The sequence below is a fragment of the Caenorhabditis elegans genome, chromosome III, assembly GCF_000002985.6.
Source record: "Caenorhabditis elegans chromosome III".
NCBI lineage: Eukaryota > Metazoa > Nematoda > Chromadorea > Rhabditida > Rhabditidae > Caenorhabditis > Caenorhabditis elegans.
The window spans coordinates 12,203,360-12,226,442 of NC_003281.10; the positions used below are offsets into that span (position 1 = coordinate 12,203,360).

The 23,083-nt window shown below is 35.5% G+C and overlaps 5 protein-coding genes and 2 non-coding genes across 10 annotated transcripts; 1 reads left to right on the top strand and 6 right to left on the bottom strand.

Moving 5' to 3' along the window:
- Window positions 1–396: 396 nt before the first annotated feature.
- Window positions 397–12,337, bottom strand: Y75B8A.13 (titin). The gene is made up of 7 exons (NM_067185.5): window positions 12,202–12,337; window positions 11,659–11,856; window positions 10,266–10,364; window positions 9,554–9,760; window positions 5,579–5,644; window positions 1,905–5,349; window positions 397–660 (listed from the first exon to the last, which is right to left on the bottom strand). The coding sequence occupies exons 1-7, from the start codon at window positions 12,325–12,327 to the stop codon at window positions 539–541; spliced, it is 4,263 nt and encodes a 1,420-aa protein (NP_499586.2). The 5' UTR covers window positions 12,328–12,337; the 3' UTR covers window positions 397–538.
- Window positions 5,971–6,031, bottom strand: Y75B8A.45. The gene has a single exon (NR_052794.1). It is a non-coding gene; the product is annotated as an Unclassified non-coding RNA Y75B8A.45 (non-coding RNA).
- On the bottom strand, window positions 9,220–9,321 carry Y75B8A.52. The gene has a single exon (NR_052795.1). It is a non-coding gene; the product is annotated as an Unclassified non-coding RNA Y75B8A.52 (non-coding RNA).
- Window positions 12,338–13,419: 1,082 nt separating the features above from the next.
- gex-4 (GPN-loop GTPase 3) lies at window positions 13,420–15,275 on the bottom strand. The gene is made up of 4 exons (NM_067186.4): window positions 15,225–15,275; window positions 15,052–15,160; window positions 14,910–14,997; window positions 13,420–14,117 (listed from the first exon to the last, which is right to left on the bottom strand). Exons 1-4 carry the CDS (start codon window positions 15,267–15,269, stop codon window positions 13,541–13,543), a joined length of 819 nt encoding a protein of 272 aa, NP_499587.1. The 5' UTR covers window positions 15,270–15,275; the 3' UTR covers window positions 13,420–13,540.
- Window positions 15,276–15,675: 400 nt separating this feature from the next.
- gphr-1 (Golgi pH regulator) lies at window positions 15,676–20,577 on the top strand. Of its 3 annotated transcripts, NM_067187.7 has the most exons (5): window positions 15,676–15,817; window positions 15,871–15,974; window positions 17,032–17,571; window positions 18,425–18,857; window positions 20,272–20,575. In NM_067187.7, exons 1-5 carry the CDS (start codon window positions 15,701–15,703, stop codon window positions 20,473–20,475), a joined length of 1,398 nt encoding a protein of 465 aa, NP_499588.1. In that variant the 5' UTR covers window positions 15,676–15,700; the 3' UTR covers window positions 20,476–20,575. The 3 variants fall into 3 exon arrangements, with proteins under 3 accessions (NP_499588.1, NP_001407531.1, NP_001407532.1); NM_001420557.1 differs by lacking the exon at window positions 15,676–15,817 and having other exon boundaries at window positions 15,869–15,974; window positions 20,272–20,528; NM_001420558.1 differs by lacking the exons at window positions 15,676–15,817; window positions 15,871–15,974 and having other exon boundaries at window positions 17,030–17,571; window positions 20,272–20,577.
- Window positions 20,529–21,972, bottom strand: gmn-1 (Geminin homolog; the record flags this gene model as incomplete). Its single annotated transcript, NM_001392216.2, has 2 exons — window positions 20,529–21,570; window positions 21,727–21,972. The coding sequence occupies 2 exons, from the start codon at window positions 21,970–21,972 to the stop codon at window positions 21,274–21,276; spliced, it is 543 nt and encodes a 180-aa protein (NP_001379042.1). The 3' UTR covers window positions 20,529–21,273.
- Window positions 21,973–22,279: 307 nt separating this feature from the next.
- Window positions 22,280–22,916, bottom strand: Y75B8A.18 (Clathrin light chain; the record flags this gene model as incomplete). Of its 2 annotated transcripts, NM_067189.9 has the most annotated exons (3): window positions 22,280–22,504; window positions 22,561–22,710; window positions 22,760–22,916. In NM_067189.9, 3 exons carry the CDS (start codon window positions 22,832–22,834, stop codon window positions 22,355–22,357), a joined length of 375 nt encoding a protein of 124 aa, NP_499590.2. The 2 variants fall into 2 exon arrangements, with proteins under 2 accessions (NP_499590.2, NP_001129844.1); NM_001136372.3 differs by lacking the exon at window positions 22,760–22,916 and having other exon boundaries at window positions 22,355–22,504; window positions 22,561–22,695.
- Window positions 22,917–23,083: the final 167 nt, after the last annotated feature.

Genomic DNA, 23,083 nt, shown 5'->3' on the forward strand with positions numbered 1-23,083 from the left:
TTACGGCAAATCGGCAAAACGGCAATTCGCTGGAATCAAAAATTTCCGGCAAATCGGCAATTTTCCGATAATGAAAATTTCCGGCAAATCGGCAATTTGCCGGAATTGAAAATTTCTGGCAAATTGGCAAATTGCCGGAATTGAAAACTTCCGGCAAAACGGGAATTTGCCGGAACTGTAATGATCCGGCAAATCTGCAAACTGCCGGAATTGAAAATTTCTGGCAAATCGGCAATTCGCGGGAATCGAAAATTTCCGACAAATCGGCAATTTGCCGACGAAAAAATCTTTCGCGCTTGTCCACGTGTAGTACAAAATTCTGTCGTAAATCGACACACACTTGCAAAATCACCTCTTTTTTAATTCCTGCAAACTGCAAATTTCAGGGGTTGATCTAATTTTAAAAAAAAAACAAAAATTTATTGAATAAAAAAGTCAAACTTTTTCAATAAAATGGAACGGGTTAACAATATATAATCGTTTAAAAAAAAAGGGAGATCATTTTTAGAAAATCAAATATTAATTTTAGAAAAAAAAATCATTCAAGACGTGGTCTTTTCGGATCCTGGGCTTCATCCTCGTCGTGTTCAGGCAGGAATTCACGTTTTTGAGCGGCGGAACTTTCTGTAGATTCTTGAGCCGGAGCAGCAGGAGTTGTTACTGAAAAAAAAGAATATTTTTGAACTTTTCAGGGAAATACTTTTAAATTACTCTAAATTTGCGCCTGATTCCGAATATTTATGTTAAAAAATTCGAAAACAATCCCCTGAAATCTCGTAAATCGACAAAACGGAATTTTTAAAGGATTTTTGGAAATTTTTTTAAAAGGATTTTTCGGAATTTTTAAGGATATTTGGAATATTTTTTGGAATATTTTTTTGAAATTTTTTAAAGTACCTTTCGGAATTCTTTACGATTTTTGAAGGATTTTTTGGAATTTTTTGTATTAAAAAATACAAAAAATAAGGAATTTTTTAAAGGATTTTTCGGACTTTTGTCGGATTTTTTAGAGCTTTTTAAAGGATTTTTTGGAATTTTTTGTATTAAAAAATACAAAAAATAAGGAATTTTTTAAAGGATTTTTCGGACTTTTGTCGGATTTTTTAGAGCTTTTTAAAGGATTTTTTGGAATTTTTTGTATTAAAAAATACAAAAAATAAGGAATTTTTTAAAGGATTTTTCGGACTTTTGTCGGATTTTTTAGAGCTTTTTAAAGGATTTTTTGGAATTTTTTGTATTAAAAAATACAAAAAATAAGGAATTTTTTAAAGGATTTCTCGAAATTTTTTCGGAATTTATTGGTTTTTTTTCCGAATTTTTTGGATTTTTAAAGGATTTTTCGGAATTTTTTAAATGATTTTTTCGGAATTTTTTAAAAGAGTCTTTGGATATTTTTCGGAATATTTTTTTGATTTTCTTAATTTTTTTTAGGAAATTTTAGGAATTTTTTGAAAAGGGGTTTTCGGATTTTTTTTTTGAAATTTTTTTTTTTGAGTTTTTTAAGGAATTTTTTTGGGCTTTTTTGGAATTTTTAAAAGGATTTTTTGGAATATTTTTAAAAGAATTTTTGTGGAATTTTTTTAAAGGATTTTTTGGAATTTTTAAAACATTTTTTAAAAGGATTTTTTGGAATTTTTTTCGGAATTTTTTAAAGATTTTTGGATATTTTTTAGAAATTTGTTTCGGATTTTTTTTGGACTTTTTTTGAATTTTTTAAAGGATTTTTTTTGGAATTGAAATTTTAAAAAATTTTAGGAATTTTTTTGGAGTTTTTTAAGGAGTTTTTTAATGATTTTTCGGAATTTTTGGAATTAAAAAAAAATTTCAGATAGATATTCGGAATCAGGGGCAATTTGGCAAACTTGGGGAATTTTTCGTTTCAAATTTTCGAATTCGAAACTTACCATCTGCTTCTTCAGTTCTCCGCTCAGCACCTTCTCCAAACGGACGGTCTAACGGATCCATAAGCAGCTGCTGATCCTCTTCCACCCGTGGCGGGCTACCGAATGCATCCATCAGTGCCTGTTGCAGGATATCATGTGGCTCTGCCGGAGACGGACTGCCTAAAGCGTCCATCAGCGCTTGCTGTAGAATATCGTCCGGTTCTGGAGCACTTCCAGATGCTTGATCTTCTTGTTCCCCGGCTCCAGAAGGCATGGAAGAAGTTTCCGGGAATCTTGAATCTTGTTCAGGCCGCTGAGCTTCCTGCCCAGCTGCAACTCGATAATCAGAGGAGGCGTCAAAGAATGACGGATTCGCTGGATGCTGATCTACCAGGAATTGTTCTGCTGAGAATTGAGGTGGTGCTGGTCCCATGATCGGAGACTCAAGATCCACGGAATCGGTGGAAGAATGATATGAAGCTGGAGTTGGAATGTCATAGTTGATTTCTACGGGCTCTTCGGGATCTTGTTCTTCTTCGGGCTCCTCGGCAGGTATGGCTTCTTGATCTTCTGATCTTTGATCCGGTGGAGCTTCCGAAGCTTCATTGAACGATTCCATTGACTCAGGATCTTGCTGTCTTGGCGAACGTGAAGCTTCAGAAGGACTTGAGCTACCTTCACCATTGGATTCATCAGAAGACTCATTGAACGAGTCTAGGTGAACTTGAAGATCATCTGATCTTTCTCCAGGATCTTCAAGGGATCCATTTGATGCATCTTCTTCCGGCTCCATCGCTGGTTGATCCAGGATGGCTTCGTGATCTTCTGATCCTTGATTCGGTGGTGGTGATGGAGCATCCGAAACTTCATTGAACGCTTTCATTGGCCCTGGATCTTGCCATCTTGGTGAGCCTGGAGCTTCATAAGAACTATCGGATTCATCCGATGATGCAGAAGATTCTCGGAGATTTTGAGGATCGTCTGATCTTTCTTGGACCGCATCCAAATCCGCGGAATCCAAAGAATCTTCAATGGGTCCAATCGATGCATCTTCTTCAGGTTCTGCTGCTGATTGATCCAGGATTGCTTCTTGAATTTCAGATCCTTGATTGGGCGGTGGTGAAGCTTTTGAAGCTTCATTGAATGCTTCCATTGGTGAACGTGAAGCTTCAGAAGGACTTGAGCTACCTTCACCATTGGATTCATCAGAAGACTCATTGAACGAGTCTAGGTGAACTTGAGGATCATTAGATCTTTCTTGGACCGCATTCGGGTCCGTATGATCCATAGGACCTTCAAGGGATCCATTCGATGCAGCTTCTTCCGGCTCCATCGCTGGTTGATCCAGGATTGATTCTGGGTCTTCTGATCCTTGATTGGGTGGTGGTGGTGGAGCTTCCGAAGCTTCAGTGAACGCTTCAATTGGCTCAGGATCTTGCTGTCTTGGCGAGCCTGGAGCTTCAGAAGAACTATCGGATTCATCAGATGATGGAGAAGATTCTCGGAGTCCTTGAGGATCATCTAATCTTTCTCGAGCAGCAGTCGGATCTTCATGTGATCCACTCGATACATCTTCTGCGGGTTCCACATCCTCATTCGGTCCTGTTAGCTCATAATGCATTGCTGGTGGGTCTTCTGATTCTTGATTGAGTGGTGATGGAGCTTCCGAAGCTTCAATGAACGCTTCCATCGGCTCGGGATCTTGCTGTCTTGGAGCTTCATATGAACTATCGGATTCATCAGATGATGAAGAAGATTCTGATCTTTCTCCAGCTGCATTCAGATCCGTGGAATCCATAGGATCTTCAAGTAATCTATTCGATGCATCGCCTTCGGGTTCCATCGCTAGTTGTTCCAGGATTGATTCTGGGTCTTCTGATCCTTGATTGGGTGGTGGTGGAGCTTCCGAAGCTTCAGTGAACGCTTCCATTGGCTCAGAATCTTGCTGTATTGGCGAGCATGGAGCTTCAGAAGAGCTATCGGATTCATCCGATGATGCAGAAGATTCTCGGACACTTTGAGGATCATCTGATCTTTCTCGAGCAGCATCCGAATCCGCGAAATCCAAAGGATCTTCAAGGGATCCATTCGATGCAGCTTCTTCCGGCTCCATCACTGGTTGATCCAGTATTGCTTCTTGATCTTTTGATCCTTGATCCGGTGGTGGTGGTGGAGCTTCCGAAGCTTCACCGAACGCTTCCATTGGCTCGGGATCTTGCTGTCTTGGCGAGCCTGGAGCTTCGGAAGGACTCGAGTTCCCTTCGGATTCATCAGATTCATCAGATGATGAAGAAGATTCTCGAAGATCTTGAGGATCATCAGATCTTTCTCCAGCTTCCGCGGAATCCATGGAATCATCCTTATCTTCTGAAGCTTCTTCTTGATATTCTTGACCCACTTGGCGTCTTTCCTCAGAATAAATTTGAGAATCGTCAGACTGGAAATTCCCCTCTGAAGCATTCTTGGGATCTTCATCTTCTCGGAGTTCCGGGTCCAGCAGCTCGAGCGGGGAAGGTTCAGGAGCTTCTGGAGCAGCATCGGATCCTTCTTCGATCGGTGCAGCATCAACAGTTTCGGGCGATTTCGGAGATGCTTCCGGATCTTCCAGCGCATCGTCAAAGAGCTCTTCCTCTTGTGGTGGAGCTGTATCAAGGTTCTCACGTTGTGGAGAAGAATTCGGAGATTCTGAACTACTTTCGGATCTTTCACTAGACTCTCGAGTTCCTGAGTGATCCTGGGATGCTTCTTCAGTAGAGCCATCAAGCGATGCTGTGACATCTTCTGAATCTTGGGAATCGTTCTGTGATTCATCGCGGACTCGTGGAGCGAAGAAATCTGCATCAGATCTTTCCAGAAGATCTTCTTCTCCCGCATGTGGTGGAGCTTGATCGGTATCCATCGGAAGGTTCAGAGCATCATCAGTGCTTTCATCTCCAGCTCCCGGAGTATCAGCTACAAATTCAGTGTGATCCTGGGATGCTTCTTCAGTAGAGCCATCAAGAGATGCTGTAACGTCGTTCTGTGATTCATCCCGAGATCCTGGATCTGCATCAGATCTTTCCAGAAGATCTTCTTCCGCTTGTGGTGGAGCTTGATCCATGGGAAGGTCCTGTGGAGTGTGATCCTGGGATGGTTCTTCAGTAGATTCATCTGGGGAAGCTGAACCTTGTGAATCTGCTGGGCTCTTCTCAGATGATGAAGCTGTGACAGTGATGGATCCAGCTTCTCCAGCTCCAGCTATCGTAGAATGCTCGGAGCTCTCGGAGCTCTTGTCAATTTCCATGGCTTCCTCGCGTGGTGGAGGTAGTTGTTGGAAAGCAGGAGTACAAAGATCGGCGGTTGAGATTGGTGGCCGTGGTCGAGGTGGTTGCATGATCACATGAGGTATGACACGTGGTGGAGCTGGTGATGCTCGACGTGGTGGCAATGGAAGAATGATCAGGTGTTGCGGTGGTTTTGTCGTTTTCTGGAAAAAAATTTGGACGTTATTCCGTGTAATTTATCGATTTTTGCCGGGGTTTTCAACGATTTTTTTCTAAAGTTTTCCGGAAAAAACCAAAATTGAAATTACAATATTTTTTAAAGGCGCACACATTTATTTCTTCGCATTTAACAAAAAAATTGTCGTGTCGAGACCGTATTTTTGGGGCAAAATTTCGCGTTTTCTCGATTTTTACTTATTCTGTAAAAATTACCTTATGTTTCTTTTCATATCTGACGACCAATTCCTGATATGTGATGGGAATTTGATAGTAGAACGTCTGCAAAATTTGGAATTTGTTGGAAAAAAAAATTTTTGATTTTAATTTTTTTTTTGTCCATGACAGAAAATAAACCGTTAAAAAAATTTTAATTTTGCAAAAATATTGTCCTATTTTTACTTTTTTTTCTGGATTTTCAGGAATTTTAGGAATTTCAGGAATTTCTGGAATTTTTCCCCGCAGGCCCGGCATAAGCCTAAACCTAGGTTAAGCTTGTGCCTAAGCTTACGCCTAAGCCTCAGTCTCGGTCTAAACCTTAGCCTAAGTCTAGGTATAAGCCTAAGCCTAAGCCTAGGTCTAGGTTAAGCATAAGCCTAGCCTGAGCTTAAGCCTGACCATAAGCCTAAGCCTGATATAAAGCCTAAGCCTAAGCCTGAGCTTAAGCCTGACCATAAGCCTAAGCCTGATATAAAGTCTAAGCCTAAGCCTAACCCTCTTAAAAAGTTACAAGAAGGTTTTTCCTTGCGCTTGGAGCGCAAAAGAAAAGAAAAAGAGCTATTTAGACTTAGGGTACCCAACTGGAATAAAACATTGGAAATCCCAATCCAACCAGCCTAAGGGCCCGAAAAACACACTAGGATGCCCAACTGGAATAAAATATTGGAAATCCTTATGACACACCGGCGGTATGGCGCGGCTTAAGCCTAAATAGCCACTTTTATCAAAATACATTTGAGCGAGGCTCGCGTTTTACTCTAACTTCTCAGGCAACTCAAAAGTAATCTGTGGATATTTTTCAGTAATCTAAATGAAGATTATTTCTAAGAAACTTGAAAATTTTGTAATATTTGAAGGGATGCGAGCAATCTCTACATATTTGCGATCAACCTTTGGAGATTTTTTTTCTTAGTGAAGTTATAGAATGCCAATATACAAACTCCTATCTCATGGGAAGAAAAGTTCAAATTCTGTACCTGCGTATATTTTTTTATAACTCCGTTTTTCCCACAAGAAAGGCCTTCTTCCCATGAGACAGGAATTCAAATATCGGCAGCATTCATAGGTACAGAATTCGAACCTTTCTTCACATGAGATAGGAAGTGGGACCTTTGATGAATATAATCACTCTGATGATATCTAATTCCGATGATTAATCCATTTTTCTTTCTCTCACATTTATGAACTAAAATGATTACTAAATTAAGGCGTGATATTCTAAGGTCTGATAACATATGATATTTATTTTTAAATTTAAATAATAAATTTTTTTAATTTTTGCTAAAGAACGAATAGTTTACAACCGCCTCGCTCAAATGTATTTTGATAAAAGTGGCTATTTAGGCTTAAGCCGCGCCATACCGCCGGTGTGTCATAAGGATTTCCAATATTTTATTCCAGTTGGGCATCCTAGTTTTTTTTTCGGGCCCTTAGGCTTAAGTGTGTCATAAGGATTTCCTATATTTTATTCCAGTTGGGCACCCTAAGTCTAAATAGCTCTTTTTCTTTTCTTTTGCGCTCCAAGCGCAAGGAAAAACCTTCTTGTAACTTTTTAAGAGGGTTTCATATATTTTATTAAAATCGGGTCGAAGCCCTGATTTTAAATCCATATTGTTTTTTTTTTGTCTTCCTCTATCCCTGCAAATAGGAAAGAGAATGTGTTCTTTCTCAAGAAGTAAAAATCATCATAAAATCTTGAAAACTGAGAGCAGGAGGTAATATTTGAATATATTGGTTCGTAAATGTGTGTCTCTCTGTGGGTGGGGTGGCGATGTGTTGGCAGCCAACCCTTCAACGAACTGTATCTCCCGCCTGTATCTCCCTTCAAAGTGAGAATTGAGTTACAAAAATTTGAGGGAATATGAAAAAAGGTGTGAGGATTTCGTAAAAAATCTTTTTCTACAAGAATTTCACCCTAAAACCAAAGATTTCTCAAAGAGAACAGCGCACGAAGCGGTGGTTTAAAAAAAAACGCGAAAAAAAACACACCGAAAGGGGGGGGAGGGGGAGGTCGGAAATGCAAATTTTGACTTTGAAGCTCTCTAAAAGAGCTCACAGTAGACTAGCGCGGCAATAGATATGTCGTAAAATATACATATCTGATCCTGTAACAGTAATTAGAGACCATATTTACAGCCAGCCTACATGCATCACTGTGGAGACTCTGTGGAGAGGGAGGAGGCAAGAGAAAGGGGAGGCAAGAGGGGGCGGGCGGGCACTGCTGAACCTTGAAAACGCCGTAGCTCCGCTCACAATTGGAATTGAAAAATGAAAAGTATATATTTGAAGTCAGCGTTAAAAAGAAAATATGATAGGATTTGAAATTTTGGAAATTGGTGAAGAATGAAAAAAAAGCCTCTGGAGCAAGGCTTGAAGCTCACAACTTCAGGAACGGGGCTCGAGGAACTCATGGCCAAAAACTTTTTGTTTGTCTCGCTTCTCATAGCAAAAATAATAAGATTGAGGGCATAAAATTCACATTTCAGTAAAAAACTGGTCCAGGAAAAGAGGGAAATTGAAATTTCGAGGTCAAAAATTAAATGTTCTAAAATCGTTGAAAATTATCGTAGAGAGCTGTGCTTTCAGCATCCATTCGGTATTTATGTACTAATTACGAATTTAACATAAAATCCCATTCGGTAATGGAAAATTTTTTATTTTTCCAGCAAAAACCTCATTTTTTTGACAACATTTTTTCTGGCTCGATTTTCAGAATGAAAAAATAACTTTTTTGGAATAAATTTTACTTTAAAATGTAGCCAGAAGCTTACTCTACAATACTTTCACCTCAAAACCCAAAATTTGTGAAAGAGAACAGCGCACGAAGCGGTGGTTTGAGGATTGCACCCAAAAAAACAAAGGGGGGAACATGCAATTTTCGCTTTCACACTAAAGAGCCCACTTCTATAGCTTAAAAAAGTCGTAGAATTTTTTCAAAATACACGTTGAAAAGAGCTCGTCGAGTTGTATACACCCCTGAAAAATCGTGAAATAATCTCAAATATTCGAATTTTCATTCAATTAAAACCACCAGTAAATGAGAAAAAAAAACGTGATTTTTGGAGGATACTCGAAAATACTCTTCATATCTCGGCTCAAAGAGCTCCAATCTTTCTGAAATAAAGCATACAGAGGTGAGGCACGCTTCTTGAAGAGAGAGCAAAAAACCGCATCAAAATCCATCCACCCGCCGTCAAGTTACACGCGCGTTTTCAAAGTGAACAAAAAACAGGGCATAAAAAAATTTAGACGCCCGCACCCGGACTCGAACTTTTTTTTATATTTTGAAGCTTAATATCTCGGCTCCTGTACATCGAAATTGGCTCAAAATTCACAAGAAACCTTATCCTGCTACGATCCTCCTGTCATTAAATTTTCGTGAGCTTAGGGAGAAAACTGACAAAACGCCAAACTTTCAAATTTTAAAAAATAGTTGAGGGTCATTTTGAAAACACCTTAAGCTCCATAACTCGGCGAGTTTTGATGGAATCAATTTGAAATTTTACACGGAAGCTTCTTAGTGGCCTATACGTCTCTGTGTTAAATTTCGCTTTGATCGGCCAACGGGAACCCTTTGAAAAATGAAAAAAACGTTATAAACCCAAGCCTAAATAGCGTCAGTGGGGGAGCGTTAGAAACCTAAGCTTAAGCCCTAAGCCTAAGCCTAAATCTAAGCCTAGGCCTTAGCCTAAACATAAGCCTAAGCCTAAACCTAACCTAAGCCTAAGCCTAAGCCTAAACCTATGCGAATAGGCTCATAAATTCGCTAAAAATTGGCCTAAAAATCGATAATTACAAATTTTTTGCGGAAAATTGTCTGAAAATTTCAAAATTAGGCAATTAATTTGCGCGGGAATTCAAATTTTTGAAAAAAAAATTTTTTTCAAATTTTTTAACAGGTCATTACGGTCTATTTTCTGACATTTAAAGCTATTTTTTTCCGTTTTTTTTCAATTTTTTTTTAAAACCAACCTCATCCTTATATTTCCGAATCAATTTCTCCATTCTTTCCTTCAAAATCCGTCGTTTTTCCGGATCGTCTTTTTGGTATTTCAATAGCTTCTCAGTGATTGCCGTAATATCTCTACACTGAGCTTTTTGATGATATTCAAACTTTTTCTGATCTTCTATCCAAATCATCAACGCATCATCTTCGATTTCGGAATAATGGAAAACATTCTGCAAAAAAAAAATTTTTTTTTTTTGAAATTTTTTTTTTCGCAATTTCTCCAGATTTTTTGTAGTTTTTAACTAAAAATTTGGTCAAATTTTCGGTTTTTACGTAAAAATCAGAGAGTTTTAACAAAAAAAAAATTTTTTTTGCAAAAAATGGTTGAAATTTAGCATTTTCTACTGTATTCCGATGTGAAAATGCATTTTTTTTCCTTTTAAAAACTAAAAATTTGCAACTTTTTTGTGGTTTTTTGCATTGAAAATTGAATTTTTTAGACTTTAGGCGTATTTTTATGAGCCAAAAGCCAAAAACCTCGATTTTTAATTCAAAATTTAAATTTTCGAGCAGATTTTGAAGCAAAAATCGACACAAAATCCTTAATTTTCACCATTTTTACACATTTTTAACTGATTTAAAAGCAAAAAATTATGATTTTTAACTCGAAATTCGAGTTTTCAAGCATTTTTTTTTGTCGAAAAATCAAATTTTTAACACAATTTTCAAACTAACCACTCCGACGACTCCGTTGTGAAGTTCAATAATTCTCATAATTTCCCTTAATGCATTTAAAGCACGCATTACAGCTGTACACTCGCCATCCAATCGCGGCTGCAAAAAAATTTTAGAATTTTTGATTTTCCAGAAAAAATTTTTTTTTTTGAAACATTTCAAAATTGTCATAATTTCCAATTTCTTATGAAATTTTAATCATTTTCCCGAAAAAAAAATTATTTTTATAATTTTTCAAAAATATTTTTTCATGTAGAAAATATATTTTCACAATTTTCTATTCATTTTCTACATTTTTAAAAAATACTTTTTTTTTTGATTTCCGAAATTTTTTTTTCTTAGTTTTTTAAATGAAAACTTCATATTTTCCCATTGCAATATATTACAGGAACACAAAATTCTGAAAATGCGTATTGCACAACATACTCGACGGGCAAAATATCTCGTAGCGAAAAGAAAACTACAGTAATCCTTTAAATACGACTATTGTAGAGCTTGTGTCATTTTTTTTACGGGATATCGATTTTTGAAATGAATTTTCGGATTTTCTGCCTTTTTCTAATATTATATATCTTATATATATTTTTGCCAAAAAAAAATCAATTTTCAGTCAAAAAACTCAAAAAAAAATCCGATTTTCATCAAAAATTTCATTGAATTCACATTTTTAGCCGAAAAAAATCCAGATTTCAGGAAAACTCTATTTTTGTGTAAAATTTCCAAATAAAATTCAATTTCCACCTATAAAATTGAAAAAAAAATGGAATTTCTGTTAAAAAAAAAATACAGAAAATTTAATTTTTAGTCAAAAATCGAATATTTTCAATTTTTCGAAAATTAAACATTCAAAAAAATATTACAGGAAGCACAAAATTTTGAAAATGCGTATTGCACAACATATTTGACGCGCAAAATATCTCGCAGCGAAAAGAAAACTACAGTACTCCTTTAACTGACTACTGTAGCGCTTGTGTCGATTTACGGTATCTCGATTTTTGAAAATTCGAAAATCGAGATCCCGTAAATCGACACAAGCGCTACAGTAGTCATTTCAAAGGATTACTGTAGTTTTCGTAGTAAAAAAGAAATTTGTGTTCTTCGAAACATCGAAAAATTTCGATTTTTGACTGAAAATTAAATTTCTGTAATTTTTTTTAAACAGAAATTTTGATTTTTTTCAATTTTATAGGTGGAAATCGAATTTTATTCGGAAATTTTACACAACAATTCGGCTAAAATTGGCTTCTTCTTTATTTTTTTTCGCTGAAAATTGTAAAATTCAGTTTTTTTTTTGAATTTTCTATGCTTTTTTGCTCGAATTTTGGTGGTGGAAAATGAGCAATTTTGAGCTAATTTTTAGATTTTTTCTCTCATTTTAGGCATAAAATCGCACCGTTTCGATTACAAACAACTGAAAAAGTTGTGTAAGAACGCGTTCCCAAATAATATACGGTGATAGATTCAGGTCAACAAGCTCATTTCGCTGGTTTTTCTTCGAAATTTCCATATTTCGATTGAAAATCTCAAGATCGTCGAGCAGAAATTGATGCCAAGGGAGGAATCGAGTCAAGTAGCCTTCTGTTCGAAGTGGCTGCAAAAAATGAGATTTTTTGAATAAAAAATTAAAAAAAAAAGTTTTTTTCCTTAAAAAATGAGAAAAAAAATGAAAAAAAATTGAAACATTTTTTTTCCTTAAAAAATGAAAAAAAAAAAGAAAAAAATTGAAAAATTTTTTTTCCTTAAAAAATGAAAAAAAAAAGTTTTTTTCCTTTAAAAAAATGAAAAAAAAAATTTTTTTCCTTAAAAATGAACAAAAAAAGTTTTTTTTTTTCATTAAAAAAAATGAAAAAAAAAAGTTTTTTTTTCTTAAAAAATGGGAAAAAAAAAGTTTTTTTCTTAAAAAATAAAAAAAAAAATTTTTTTTTTTGAAAATTACCTTGCAAGTTATCAGAACTTGTGATTTTTTGTAAAAATCATAAGCAATTTTCGATTTTAAAATATAATCATCGATAATTTCTTTGAAATAGGATGCAGTGGCTGGCAGTTTTGGTGGTTTTGACATTTTTGTGCTGAAAAAAATGACATTTTTTATTATAAATTATTGTCGAAATACGGCAAAAAGTGCGGTTTTGATGCATGTCGATTTACGGAGAATTTTGTACTACACGTGCACAAGTTTGAGCAATTTTCAATTTTTTTTCGCAATTTTTAGCTAAAATTCTGGTTTTTGGAGCATATTTTCTGATTTTTTTTCAAATTTTACACTGAAAATTAGCAAAATATCGACTTTTTATAATTTTTTAGGGCAAAATTCGATGTATTTATGGCATATTATAATGAATTATCGTTTTCTCATGTTTTTTTGCATAAAAAATCACCAAAAATAGGCCAAAAACTGCAAAATCATGCGAAAAAAAATTCCAGTTAGCTAAAATTCTGGTTTTTGGAGCATTTTTTCTGATTTTTTTTTTCAAATTTTGCACTGAAAATTGACAATATATATTGTTTCAGGTGAAAAAGGGACATTTTTAATTTTAAATGCAAAAAAAAATTCTGAAAAATCAAAGATTTTCGGCTAAAAACTGCAAAACCATGCGAAAAAATATATCCGCACTTGTCCACGAGGAGTACAAAATTCTTCGTAAATCGACATGGGAAAAACCGTGCCGCGCCGAAGATTTTGCAATCTTGCGGCGCGGTTTTTATGCATGTCGATTTACGGAGAATCCTGTACTACACGTGGACAAGTCTGAGCTATTTTTATATTTTTTTTGCATTTTTTGTAGCTAAAATTCTGGTTTTTGGAGCATTTTTTAAATTTTTTTCAAATTTTACACTGAAAATTGCTAATCGTTTTTAATATATCGTTTTTAATCTAAAATCAATAATTTCGTTGTTTTTTTTTTGAAAAAAATGAAAATTTTCGTTTTTTCCGATTTTTCTGGTTTTTTGGAAGAAAATTGTGTGTTTTCTTATGTTTTTCTTCACAAAAAAATCAGCAAAAATTTCGGCAAAATTGTCCACGTGTAGTACGAAATCCTCCGTAAATCGACATGGGAAAAAGCCTGAAAAATGCCTGAAAAAATTCAATTTTTAGCAGGAATTAAATGGATTTTACGAACCAACAAATTATATAGAATCGGGGAAAAAAAGTGTTTAACAAATTTTAATCAACGGGGAAGAAAAGGCAGAATAAAACAAAAAAAAGTAAGTAGTAACAAATCAACGAAAAAAAATCATTTTTCAGTGCGAAAATTTTTCCAAATTTCCGACCACTACTCCTGCTGCTCCGGATCAAGCTCCTCTGGATAATGATCCTTCACCTCCAAGTCTTCTCCATATTGAATTGTAGTGTCAATTGTCAGTAAAAGCTGATCAATACTCTCCTCATCTTCACAATTCAACGGAACAAACTTCACAATCGAATAATCCTCGAGCACCTGAGCAATAGTTCGCGTCAGCTTCCGATGCTTCGAATTCCAGACAGTCTCGTCTTGATCTACAATTGAGCGGGTATCTGTCTCGAGAAATTCGTCGACCAGTTGCTTATTTCTCTCCGATAACAGATCCATCTTCGTTAGAACATTTATCGCTGGGGTCTCAATTGCAACCATTGCAGAGAGCGCTGTAAGAGCTCCGGAGATGAATTTCTCGGCGTCTAAAACGAAATTCGTGTCGATTAGGAAGACGGAGCACACGTTAAAGTCCCATGATTTGAGAGCATCGACGATCTGACGCATAACTGGAAGATGCGAGTAGAGTTCGATCTGTCCCGGGCAATCGATCACGAAATAGTCGTCTTCTCCTTCGTCAAGCTCGTCGTGGAGCCATTCGAGATTTTGGACAAGGTATCTGGAAAAGAAAATGTTTTTAGAATTATTTTTCCATTTTTTTCCGAATTCTAGGCATACGCCTAAGCCTAAGCCTAAGCCTAAGCCTTAGTAAAATTTTTTTTTTCGATTTTTTTCAGCAAAATTGGAATTTTTTCGGTTTTTTTAAAGTAAAATTGATTTTTTTCGGTTTTTTTTCAGCAAAATTGGAATTTTTTCGGTTTTTTTCAGCAAAATTGGTATTTTTTCGGTTTTTAAGCTTAGGTTTCGGCCAATTTTGCTGAAAAAACAGAAAAAATTCCAATTTTGCTGAAAAAAAAACCGAAAAAATTCCATTTTTGTTGAAAGAAAAAACAAAAAAAAACCATTTTTACCAACAAAAAAACCGAAAAAATTCCAATTTTGTTGAAAAAAACCGAAAAAAATCAATTTTTGCCAAAAAATTCCAATCTTGCTGAAAAAAAATCGAAAAAAAAATCAATTTTTACTAAAAAAAACCGAAAAAATTCCAGTTTTGCCGAAAAAAAAACCGAAAAAAATCCAATTTTGCTGAAAAAAATCGGAAAACTTTCATTTTTGCTGAAAAAACCGAAAAAAAATCAATTTTTAATTTAAAAAAAAACCGAAAAAAATCCAATTTTGCCAAAAAAAAATACATTTTTACCAAAAAATTCAAATTTTGCAGAAAAAACCGAAAAAATCTAATTTTGCCTTCTAGGTTTTAGACAAGGTATCTGAAAAGCCTGAGCCTGAGCCTGAGCCTAAGCCTAAGCCTAAGCTTAAGCCTAAACCTAAATTTAAGCCTAAAGTTTACTCCATGCAAAACACCAGAGCTCCATTAGGTCCCAAAATCAACTCCTCGTCCTCCTGAACATCATTGACACTGATCAAATCGCGAACATCTGAAAAAAATATTCTTATTGTTAGTCCAATTTTTTCGAAAAAAAAAATCCCACCAACAACAGCTGGGTAATTAAAAACTTCACATGCCGGATCCAAATTCACCATTCGCAATGTTCTCCCGGTGCTTAGGCAATGATTATACATTACTGAACAGTAGGTTGACTGAAATTGGATTTTTATATAAAATTTTACAATTTTTCAGCGAGAAAATTTCGAAAAATCTCACTTTTCCACTGCCAGCAGGTCCCATGACAAGTTGCGCGTACTTCATTTTGTGCTGAAATATTAATTTTGAATAATTTTCAAAAAAAATTGCAAAAAAAACACTTGAAAATGTGGATATTCGCCAAAAATCAATAAAAAACACGTCGAAAAAATATTAAAAATTGAAGAAAACCCATTGTTCGATGGAGCAGGTTTGCATTGCACAGAGTCACTAGTGTTTCGGGGGAAGTGGATTTCCCAAAACATTTTAGATTTTCAATCGAATTTCTTTTATAAAACAAAAATGTTCAATAGTTTGATAATAATAATGAATATTTTAATTATAGAAAACTATTATTCTCATAATATTTTGTCTGTTTACGTTGTAACTCTGACAGTCAGGTTTTCCACGGAGTAGCCCATTCCTCATTCAGTAGCGTGTCAATTTGCTTTTTTATCCATTTTTGGCACATTTCAGAGCGATTTTTTAGCAAAAAAATGGACGGATTAACAGATGTGGACACAAAAGATGCCAACGTAATGCTCGGTTCCCTTATTCTTTTCTTCGCTACCGGCTGGCTTTTCTACACAAAACAGCTATTTAAAAATTACGAGGTTTTGAACATTTTTCATTTTTTAAATAGTTTTTTCTCAAATTTTTCATTCAGGTACACAACAGAATTGTCCAGTTCATATTCTCCCTGACATTTGCGTTCTCCTGCAGTTTATTCGAGCTGATTATCTTTGAAATCGCTGGTGTGATGGCCCCGCTGTAAGGAAGCTCTACAGAAACTTTTTCTTGAATTTTTTAAACGAAAAATGCTAAAGAATACCGATTTATGGCCTATTTAAAGTAAAAATTTCCTCTAAAAACAAAAAAAAATCGGCGACGCACAGAAATAGAGGCGGAGCGTAATTTTGCAACCCTGCGGCACGGCTTTTTCTCATTTTTCCGATTCGGAAAAAAATGAAAAAAAAAACAAGTAAAACCTTAATTTTATTGGAAAAAAATCAACAAAAAAGAAGGAAAAAACCGTGCCACAGGATTGCAAAATTACGCTCCGCCTCTTTTTCTGTGCGGCGCTGCTAATTTTGCAAATCACGGGATTTTGGCCTTCCTCATTGAATTTTTCACGCTCCATTGACAATCGCCGGACAACGCATGGGAAAGTCGTGTACTCCACACGGACAAATACATTTATTTCTACAATCGAGCCGCACCGCGCCGTAAATCTACCCCAGATATGACCGAGCCAAAATGGCCTAGTTCGACAAACTCTTCCATTTCAATTTATAGGAGAAGCCAGAAATCGGAGCAAATTTTGAAAAAAAAACACGGTTCTCCCAATTTTTGAGCTCTATTTTTCCACTTTTCTTTTAAAAAACCAGCGAAAAAGTTTTAGTGCGCAAAAAAAAGCAAAAATAGCAAGTGCGCTCCAGTGGACTGAGCGAATTCGGCTGTGGAACAGGGGAGTATTCGGAAAATTTTTCGATTTTTAGCATTTTTTCAGGGAAAATTTCACGGATTTCTGGCTTCCCTCATGACTTGAAATGGAAGAGTTTTTGCCGAACTAGGCCAGGCCATATCTGGGGTAGATTTACGGCGCGTTGCGTGTCGCGTCGCGGCTCGATTGTAGTCCGCGTGGAGTACACGACTTTCCCAAGGCAATTGTCAATGGAGCGCGAAAAATGCAATGAGGAAGGCAAGAACCCCTTTAAAGATTTTTAAGATATTTAGGAAAAAATCGTAAATAAAACCAAAAAATATCGATTTTTATTGAATTTTTTTTGATTTTTTAAAATTTTTTCAAAATTCAAATTTTTTACAGATCACGTTCCCGGTGTTGGACATTCTGTCTATCCCTAATTCTCATCACTCTTGTAGTAGTAATACCAGTATACACATCATATCTTATAATCCGTGGAATCGTCCGAAAACACCTGCAACTTCCACTTTCAATCGGTCTATGGCTAGTTTTTATCTACTTTTTCTGGAAAATCGGCGACCCATTCCCAATGCTCAGCCCAAAACACGGAATTTTCACAATTGAACAAGTCATCTCGCGTGTCGGAGTTGTCGGCGTCACAATTATGGCGATTTTGTCGGGATTTGGTGCTGTAAACGCGCCCTATTGCTACATGACATTCTTCACGAGACCCGTCGAAGAGTTTCATGTGTGTCAGCTGGAAAAGAAGCTGGCCCATACGATGGATTTGATAGTTTTGAAGAAGAGAAAAGCGGCTCGATATGAGCTGGAGAAAAAGCGACTTAGCGGAGAGAAAACTCAAAAGGAAACGACTTTTTTCGAGCGGTTTTGGGATAGTTTTAGTGAGCAGAGCAGTGGATCAACGTTGGCTTCACAGATTGAGTATGTGAGAAAAAGTCACTAATTTGACTCAAAATTGGGAAAAAAAACGAAAAAAAAAAACTCCCCAACCAATCAGCGATTCGCTCCGCCCACTTTTCAGCCAATCAGACGGAGTGGGCGGAGTTCGAGGACGCAAAATCCTTTTTTTTTTCAAAAAAAAACTTTAAAATCTTTTTTTTTGTTTTTTTTTCGGTATAAAAAACTTTAAATACCCGTTAAAAAATCCATTTTTTACCAAAAAAATCGCAAAAAAAAGACTTAAAATCCTTTTTTTTTTTGGCAAGAAAAAACTAAAACATCGATTTTTTGCCTAAAAAAGACTAAAAAATCCATTTTTGCCCAAAAAAAAAGACGAAAAATCCATTTTTTTTTGCCCGAAAAAAACTAAAAATCCATTTTTGTCAAAAAAAAAATCTTAAAAAAAGACTTAAAATTTTTGCCAAAAAAACCAAAAAAAAAACTAAAAATCCATTTTTGCCCGAAAAAAACTGAAAACTCCATTTTTTTTTCCCAGAAAAAAAACCAAAAAAAGACTAAAAATCCATTTTTTGCCCAAAAAAAGGCTTTAAAAATCCATTTTTTGCACAAACCCCCTTTTTTCCGAAAAAAAAACAAAAAAAACGAGAAAAAAATCACAAAAAAATTAGCAATCCAATTTAAAACCTGATTTTCAAATTTTGTATAAATTCCCAGACCAATCAGCGATTCGCTCCGCCCATTTTTCAACCAATCAGATGGAGTGGGCGGGGTTCGAAGATGGGAATTTAACCAAAATTTGATTTTTTTAATTTTTTTTTTTTGCGAAATCGATAAATCCCATATTAATATATAAAATTCCCAAAAATTTTTCCAGCCGCCTCAAAGAAGAAATAATTCCACTCGAGACCCTCGCCCGATTCCTTTTCCTAGATCTCGTCGAACTTCGCCAAATGTTGAATCGTGTGGAGTTCAGCAAGACATTCATGGGCATTTATTTCAACATTCTCGGACATTTTTTCTCAATTTATTGCATCTGGAAAATCTTTATCTCGTTTATTAATATCGTGTTCGATCGAGTCGGAAAAGTTGATCCGGTCACGAAAACCATTGAAATCGGTGTACATTGGATGGGTATTCCATTGGATATATCATTCTGGTCACAATATATTTCGTTTTTTCTCGTCGGCGTTATTGCAGTCACTTCTGTCAGAGGTCTTCTGATCACAATGACAAAGTTTTTTGTGTCGATTAGCAATGCCACGTCATCATTGTCGAATATTATTGCACTTTTGATGGCACAGATTATGGTTTGTAGTTTAAAATATGAGAAAAACCGGCGGAATTTTGATTTTTTTTTAGAATTTAAATTCCACAGAAACCGCAAAAAATTGCGGAATTATTTCAGGTATTAAGGTATAAGGTATAAGCGGGGAAATTGCTTTGACCGAATATCATGATAAAAAATTTCTAAATTTTATATGATTTTTTGAAAATTGAAAAAATCACAGTGTTCACCTAATTCCTATTTGAATTACCGCCAATTGGATTTGTTCGATGGAGCGCGCTTGACCGTTTTTAAATTTATTTATTTTATTTTTTGTTATTTTCCACCGATTTTCAATGTTTTCGGTGTATTTTTGCTTGAATTTTAGAGAAAAAGTCAAAATAAATGCAAATTTTCGATTAAAAAGCACGCTTAAAAATGAAAAAGTAACGAATTAATTAATTTCACTGATTTACACCTGTGAGCGTGCTTTTTAATAGAAAATTTGCATTTATTTTGACTTTTTCTCTAAAATTCAAGCAAAAATACACCGAAAACATTGAAAATCGGTGGAAAATAACAAAAAAATAAAATTAATAAATTTAAAAACGTGCAAGCGCGCTCCATCGAACAACTCCAATTGGCGGTAATTCGAAAATAATTAGGTGAAAACTGATTTTTCCAATTTTCAAAAAATCATATAAAATCTAGAAAATTTTTTAATCATTATATTTGGCCATTGTGGTACCATAGGCATGTTTTAAAGCAATTTTCCCACTAGCGCTACTCCACCTTTAAAAAACGAGAAAAATCGGCGGAATTTTGATTTTTTCGAATTTAAATTCCACAAAAACCGCAAAAAATTGCGAAATTATTAAAGGTGGAGTACCGAAATCTGAGAAATATTTTTAAATTACTCCCTGATTCCGAATATCTATGTGAAAAAGTTCGAAAAAATTTCCCTGATTTTACATTCCAGCTTGAAATCGCGAGATTCATTTGCAACCCCAAAGAAATTCTCAGTGGAGCGCGCTTGCTTCGTGTCGATTTACGAGAGATTTTTTTTCAGTTTTTTAGCGTTTTTCCTACATTTTTGAGTTCTGAGCTCAATAAATGTTAAATTGACACAAAAAAAATTTTCAGAAAAAAAACCTACAAAAAATCGACAAAAATTAAGGAAACACGCACGAAATAAATTTTAAAAAACGGAAAGCTCCCGTAAATCGTCACGAAGCAAGCGCGCTCCAATGAGAATATCTGTGAGCGCGCATTTGAAAAAAATGATTCGGGCGCGATTTCAAGGTGAAATATAAAATCAGGGAAATTTGTTCGAATTTTTTCACATAGATATTCGGAATCAGGGGAAAATTTGGAGTCATTCAAGAGCATTTTAACAGTTTTTTCACCAATTTTTCAATTAAATTTTCGATTTTTCAATAAAAAATTGAATTTTTCAGGGAATGTACTTCGTTTCGAGCGTCCTATTAATGCGTATGAACGTGCCCGAGGAGTATCGAACGATTCTGACGAGAATTCTCGGCGATTTGAAATTCAACTTCTACCATCGCTGGTTCGACGTGATTTTCCTAATATCCGCCGTCTCTTCTATTGTTTTCTTGACACTTATTCACAAATCCGGTTCTTCAATGTTTAGGGCATAATTATTTGTTTTTGTGGTTTTGTTGCTGGTATTTAAATTATTTTAAACTTCGGGTCGCATAGAATTTGAAATTCATTTGATAAAAAAACATTTTAAAATTGAATTGCGTTGAAATTTGGTAAAACTCGTAAAAGGAATGAAGTAAATACACAAGATATATATAAACACGAGGTAGCACGCTCCCCTCGAAGCCGAATAATTATTCGAGCGCGCTTGCTACGCTTCGCGTTTCAGCGTCGGCTGAGTTTTGCTTTTCCACTGAAAATAGCAGATTTATCGAATTTTTAGCTTAAAATTTTTTTTCGGCTTTTTACGAACCAACCTTTTGTTAAACGGTGAAAATCAAATTTAAAATGACTAAAATGAACTTTTTTCGTCCACTGGTTGTGAAATGGTTTGAATTTGAAGACATCAGCGGGATTTTTCGTATTTTCTGAATATTTTTCGATTAGAATTCGGTTTTAAACTATTTTTGACTCTAACGTTAGGTTACAAGTGCATTAAAACCGATTTTTAATTGAAAAATATTTAGAAAATAAGAAAAATCCCGTTGATGTCGTCAAATTCAAACCATTTTACAGCCAGTGAACGAAAAAAGTTCATTTTAGTCATTTTAAATTCGATTTTCACTGTTTAACAAAAGGTTGGTTCGTAAAAAGCCGAAAAAAAATTTTAAGCTAAAAATTCGATAAATCTGCTATTTTCAATGAAAAGGCAAAACACCGCGGGCACAGAAACGCGAATCGTAGCAAGCGCGCTCTAATAATTATTCGGCTTTGAGGAGAGCGTGGATAGTAATTTAAAGTTGCGCGGTGCCAATCTCCTCATCCGTCTGTTGCTCCTCGTCAATGTCGGCGAGCACTTCGAGAAGAATCTCCGTGTCATCGTCGATTTTTCGCATTTTTTCGTCGAGATCTCCGAGTTCGGCGACGAGACGCTGATTTCTGTCCATTTCATCGTCCAGATCCATTTGCAGACGGTCAGCCATCACGCGAAGATAGTTTACAGTTGGTTTTTCAGATGTTAGATCGGCTTCTGTGATTTTTGGTTGAACGTGTGGGACGTTGATGATCGTTTGCGTGGACACTGTGCCGTACTGCAATTTTTTTGATTTTTTTAAAATAAAATTTCAAAGTTTTAATAAATATCTATTATACCAGCTGCTTTCTCGTGTTCTGATGAATTAGCGATAATATACAAAGCATTGTAGATATATTTATGCCGATAAATCTTTTTAATCATCATTTCATACCTCAAACATCTGCGTCTCCACGTTTTTTGCCTCTTGATCATCATCACAGAACACGTCGAATGGAGATAAAACCGGTGTGATTGTGGTGGCAGAAGCCAGCGGGGACGGTGTGATTGGCTGATATTTCTTGAGTTGGGCGGTGAGCTTCAGCGGTTCTGGAATTTGCTTGGTGCCGGTGGCCTTCTCGGAGCCAAATGGACTGTTGCGTGCCGAGTTGTTGAGCTGTTGAAGGCCGATTCTGCTCATCTGAAATTTTTTTTGTTGAAAATTACACAAAAATAAGCAGAAAAAATTGAAATTGCGGCGAAAAATGGTGAAAATTTGAGTTCAAAATTCAAAAAAATAGATTTACGCGGGCCCCTAGGCCCGTAGGGTCTCGCCACGAAGCACGAGAAATTAAATTTCGAACCCTGCGCCTTTAAATTTACCGTACCCCAAAAATCGATTTTTCGGTGCAATTTGGAGAAATTAAATGAAAAAATACAAAAAAAAGAAGAAATAACCAGCTCTGATGATAAAAACAGAGAAATTAAATGAAAAAAAGACATCGACAAGGAGCAAAAATGCATTTTATACAGAAAAATAAGTATTTTTATAGCAAAATTAGAAGAATCCGGATTAATCCGAATTATTTACAGGTGCTCGTGTCGGGTTCTTCTTCGGAATCGCCGTTTTCACTTGATTTTTTCAATTTTTCGTTTCCCAAATCGAAGAGTCGCGTGTATTCAGTCTGTTTCGCGTCGAGCATCTCCGATTTTCGACTTTTCTCCACTTCCATCTGCAAAATCAATCGATAACTGTATATTAATATATCGCGTTGGAAAAAAATAAAACCTTCTCATTCAACGCTTTAATTCGATCCACTTCATTCTGTCGATTTGCAACAATTGACTCCCAATACGACATTTCTGGATTTTCCGTGTTTTTTCGATATTTTGTAATCGATTCCTCTGCTGTCTGTGTTGTCATATTTTCTACAGCAATCTAAAATAAATATTTTTCAATTTTTTTTTTTTTTTTGAAAAAAACTTACCTCTTCAGTCTGACATCCGACTTCTGGGGATAAATTGTTGGTTGTTGGCTCCCCGAGCACTACAAAATCACTCATCTCGAGAAAAATCGATAAAAACTGGCTAGAAATTGGTGAAAATGGTGTTGAGAGACAGGTGTTAGATTCGAAACACCCGCCATTGGTGAAGTGCGGTGGAGCGCGAGTGCGCCGCGTGACGTCACGGCTCCGTTGAAATGCAATTACATGCAATATTATAGAGATTTTCGAATAATATAAGAAATTATTGTTAGTTTCTGAATGAAATCTGACCAATAAATGATTAATTACAACATTTTTACAATATAT

Coding starts and splice junctions, on each gene's coding strand:
- gphr-1 (NM_067187.7), top strand. CDS start 15,701: ATGGACGGATTAACAGATGTGGACACAAAAGATGCCAACGTAATGCTC. Junction 15,975..17,031: donor GCTGGTGTGATGGCCCCGCT/GTAAGGAAGCTC, acceptor AATTTTTTACAG/ATCACGTTCCCGGTGTTGGA. Junction 17,572..18,424: donor ACGTTGGCTTCACAGATTGA/GTATGTGAGAAA, acceptor AAATTTTTCCAG/CCGCCTCAAAGAAGAAATAA.
- gex-4 (NM_067186.4), bottom strand. CDS start 15,269: ATGAAGTACGCGCAACTTGTCATGGGACCTGCTGGCAGTGGAAAA. Junction 15,161..15,224: donor GACCTGCTGGCAGTGGAAAA/GTGAGATTTTTC, acceptor ATCCAATTTCAG/TCAACCTACTGTTCAGTAAT. Junction 14,118..14,909: donor GCTCTGGTGTTTTGCATGGA/GTAAACTTTAGG, acceptor TTTCTTTTCCAG/ATACCTTGTCCAAAATCTCG.
- Y75B8A.13 (NM_067185.5), bottom strand. CDS start 12,327: ATGTCAAAACCACCAAAACTGCCAGCCACTGCATCCTATTTCAAAGAA. Junction 9,761..10,265: donor ACAACGGAGTCGTCGGAGTG/GTTAGTTTGAAA, acceptor TTTTTTTTGCAG/AATGTTTTCCATTATTCCGA. Junction 5,350..5,578: donor GATATGAAAAGAAACATAAG/GTAATTTTTACA, acceptor ATTTTTTTCCAG/AAAACGACAAAACCACCGCA.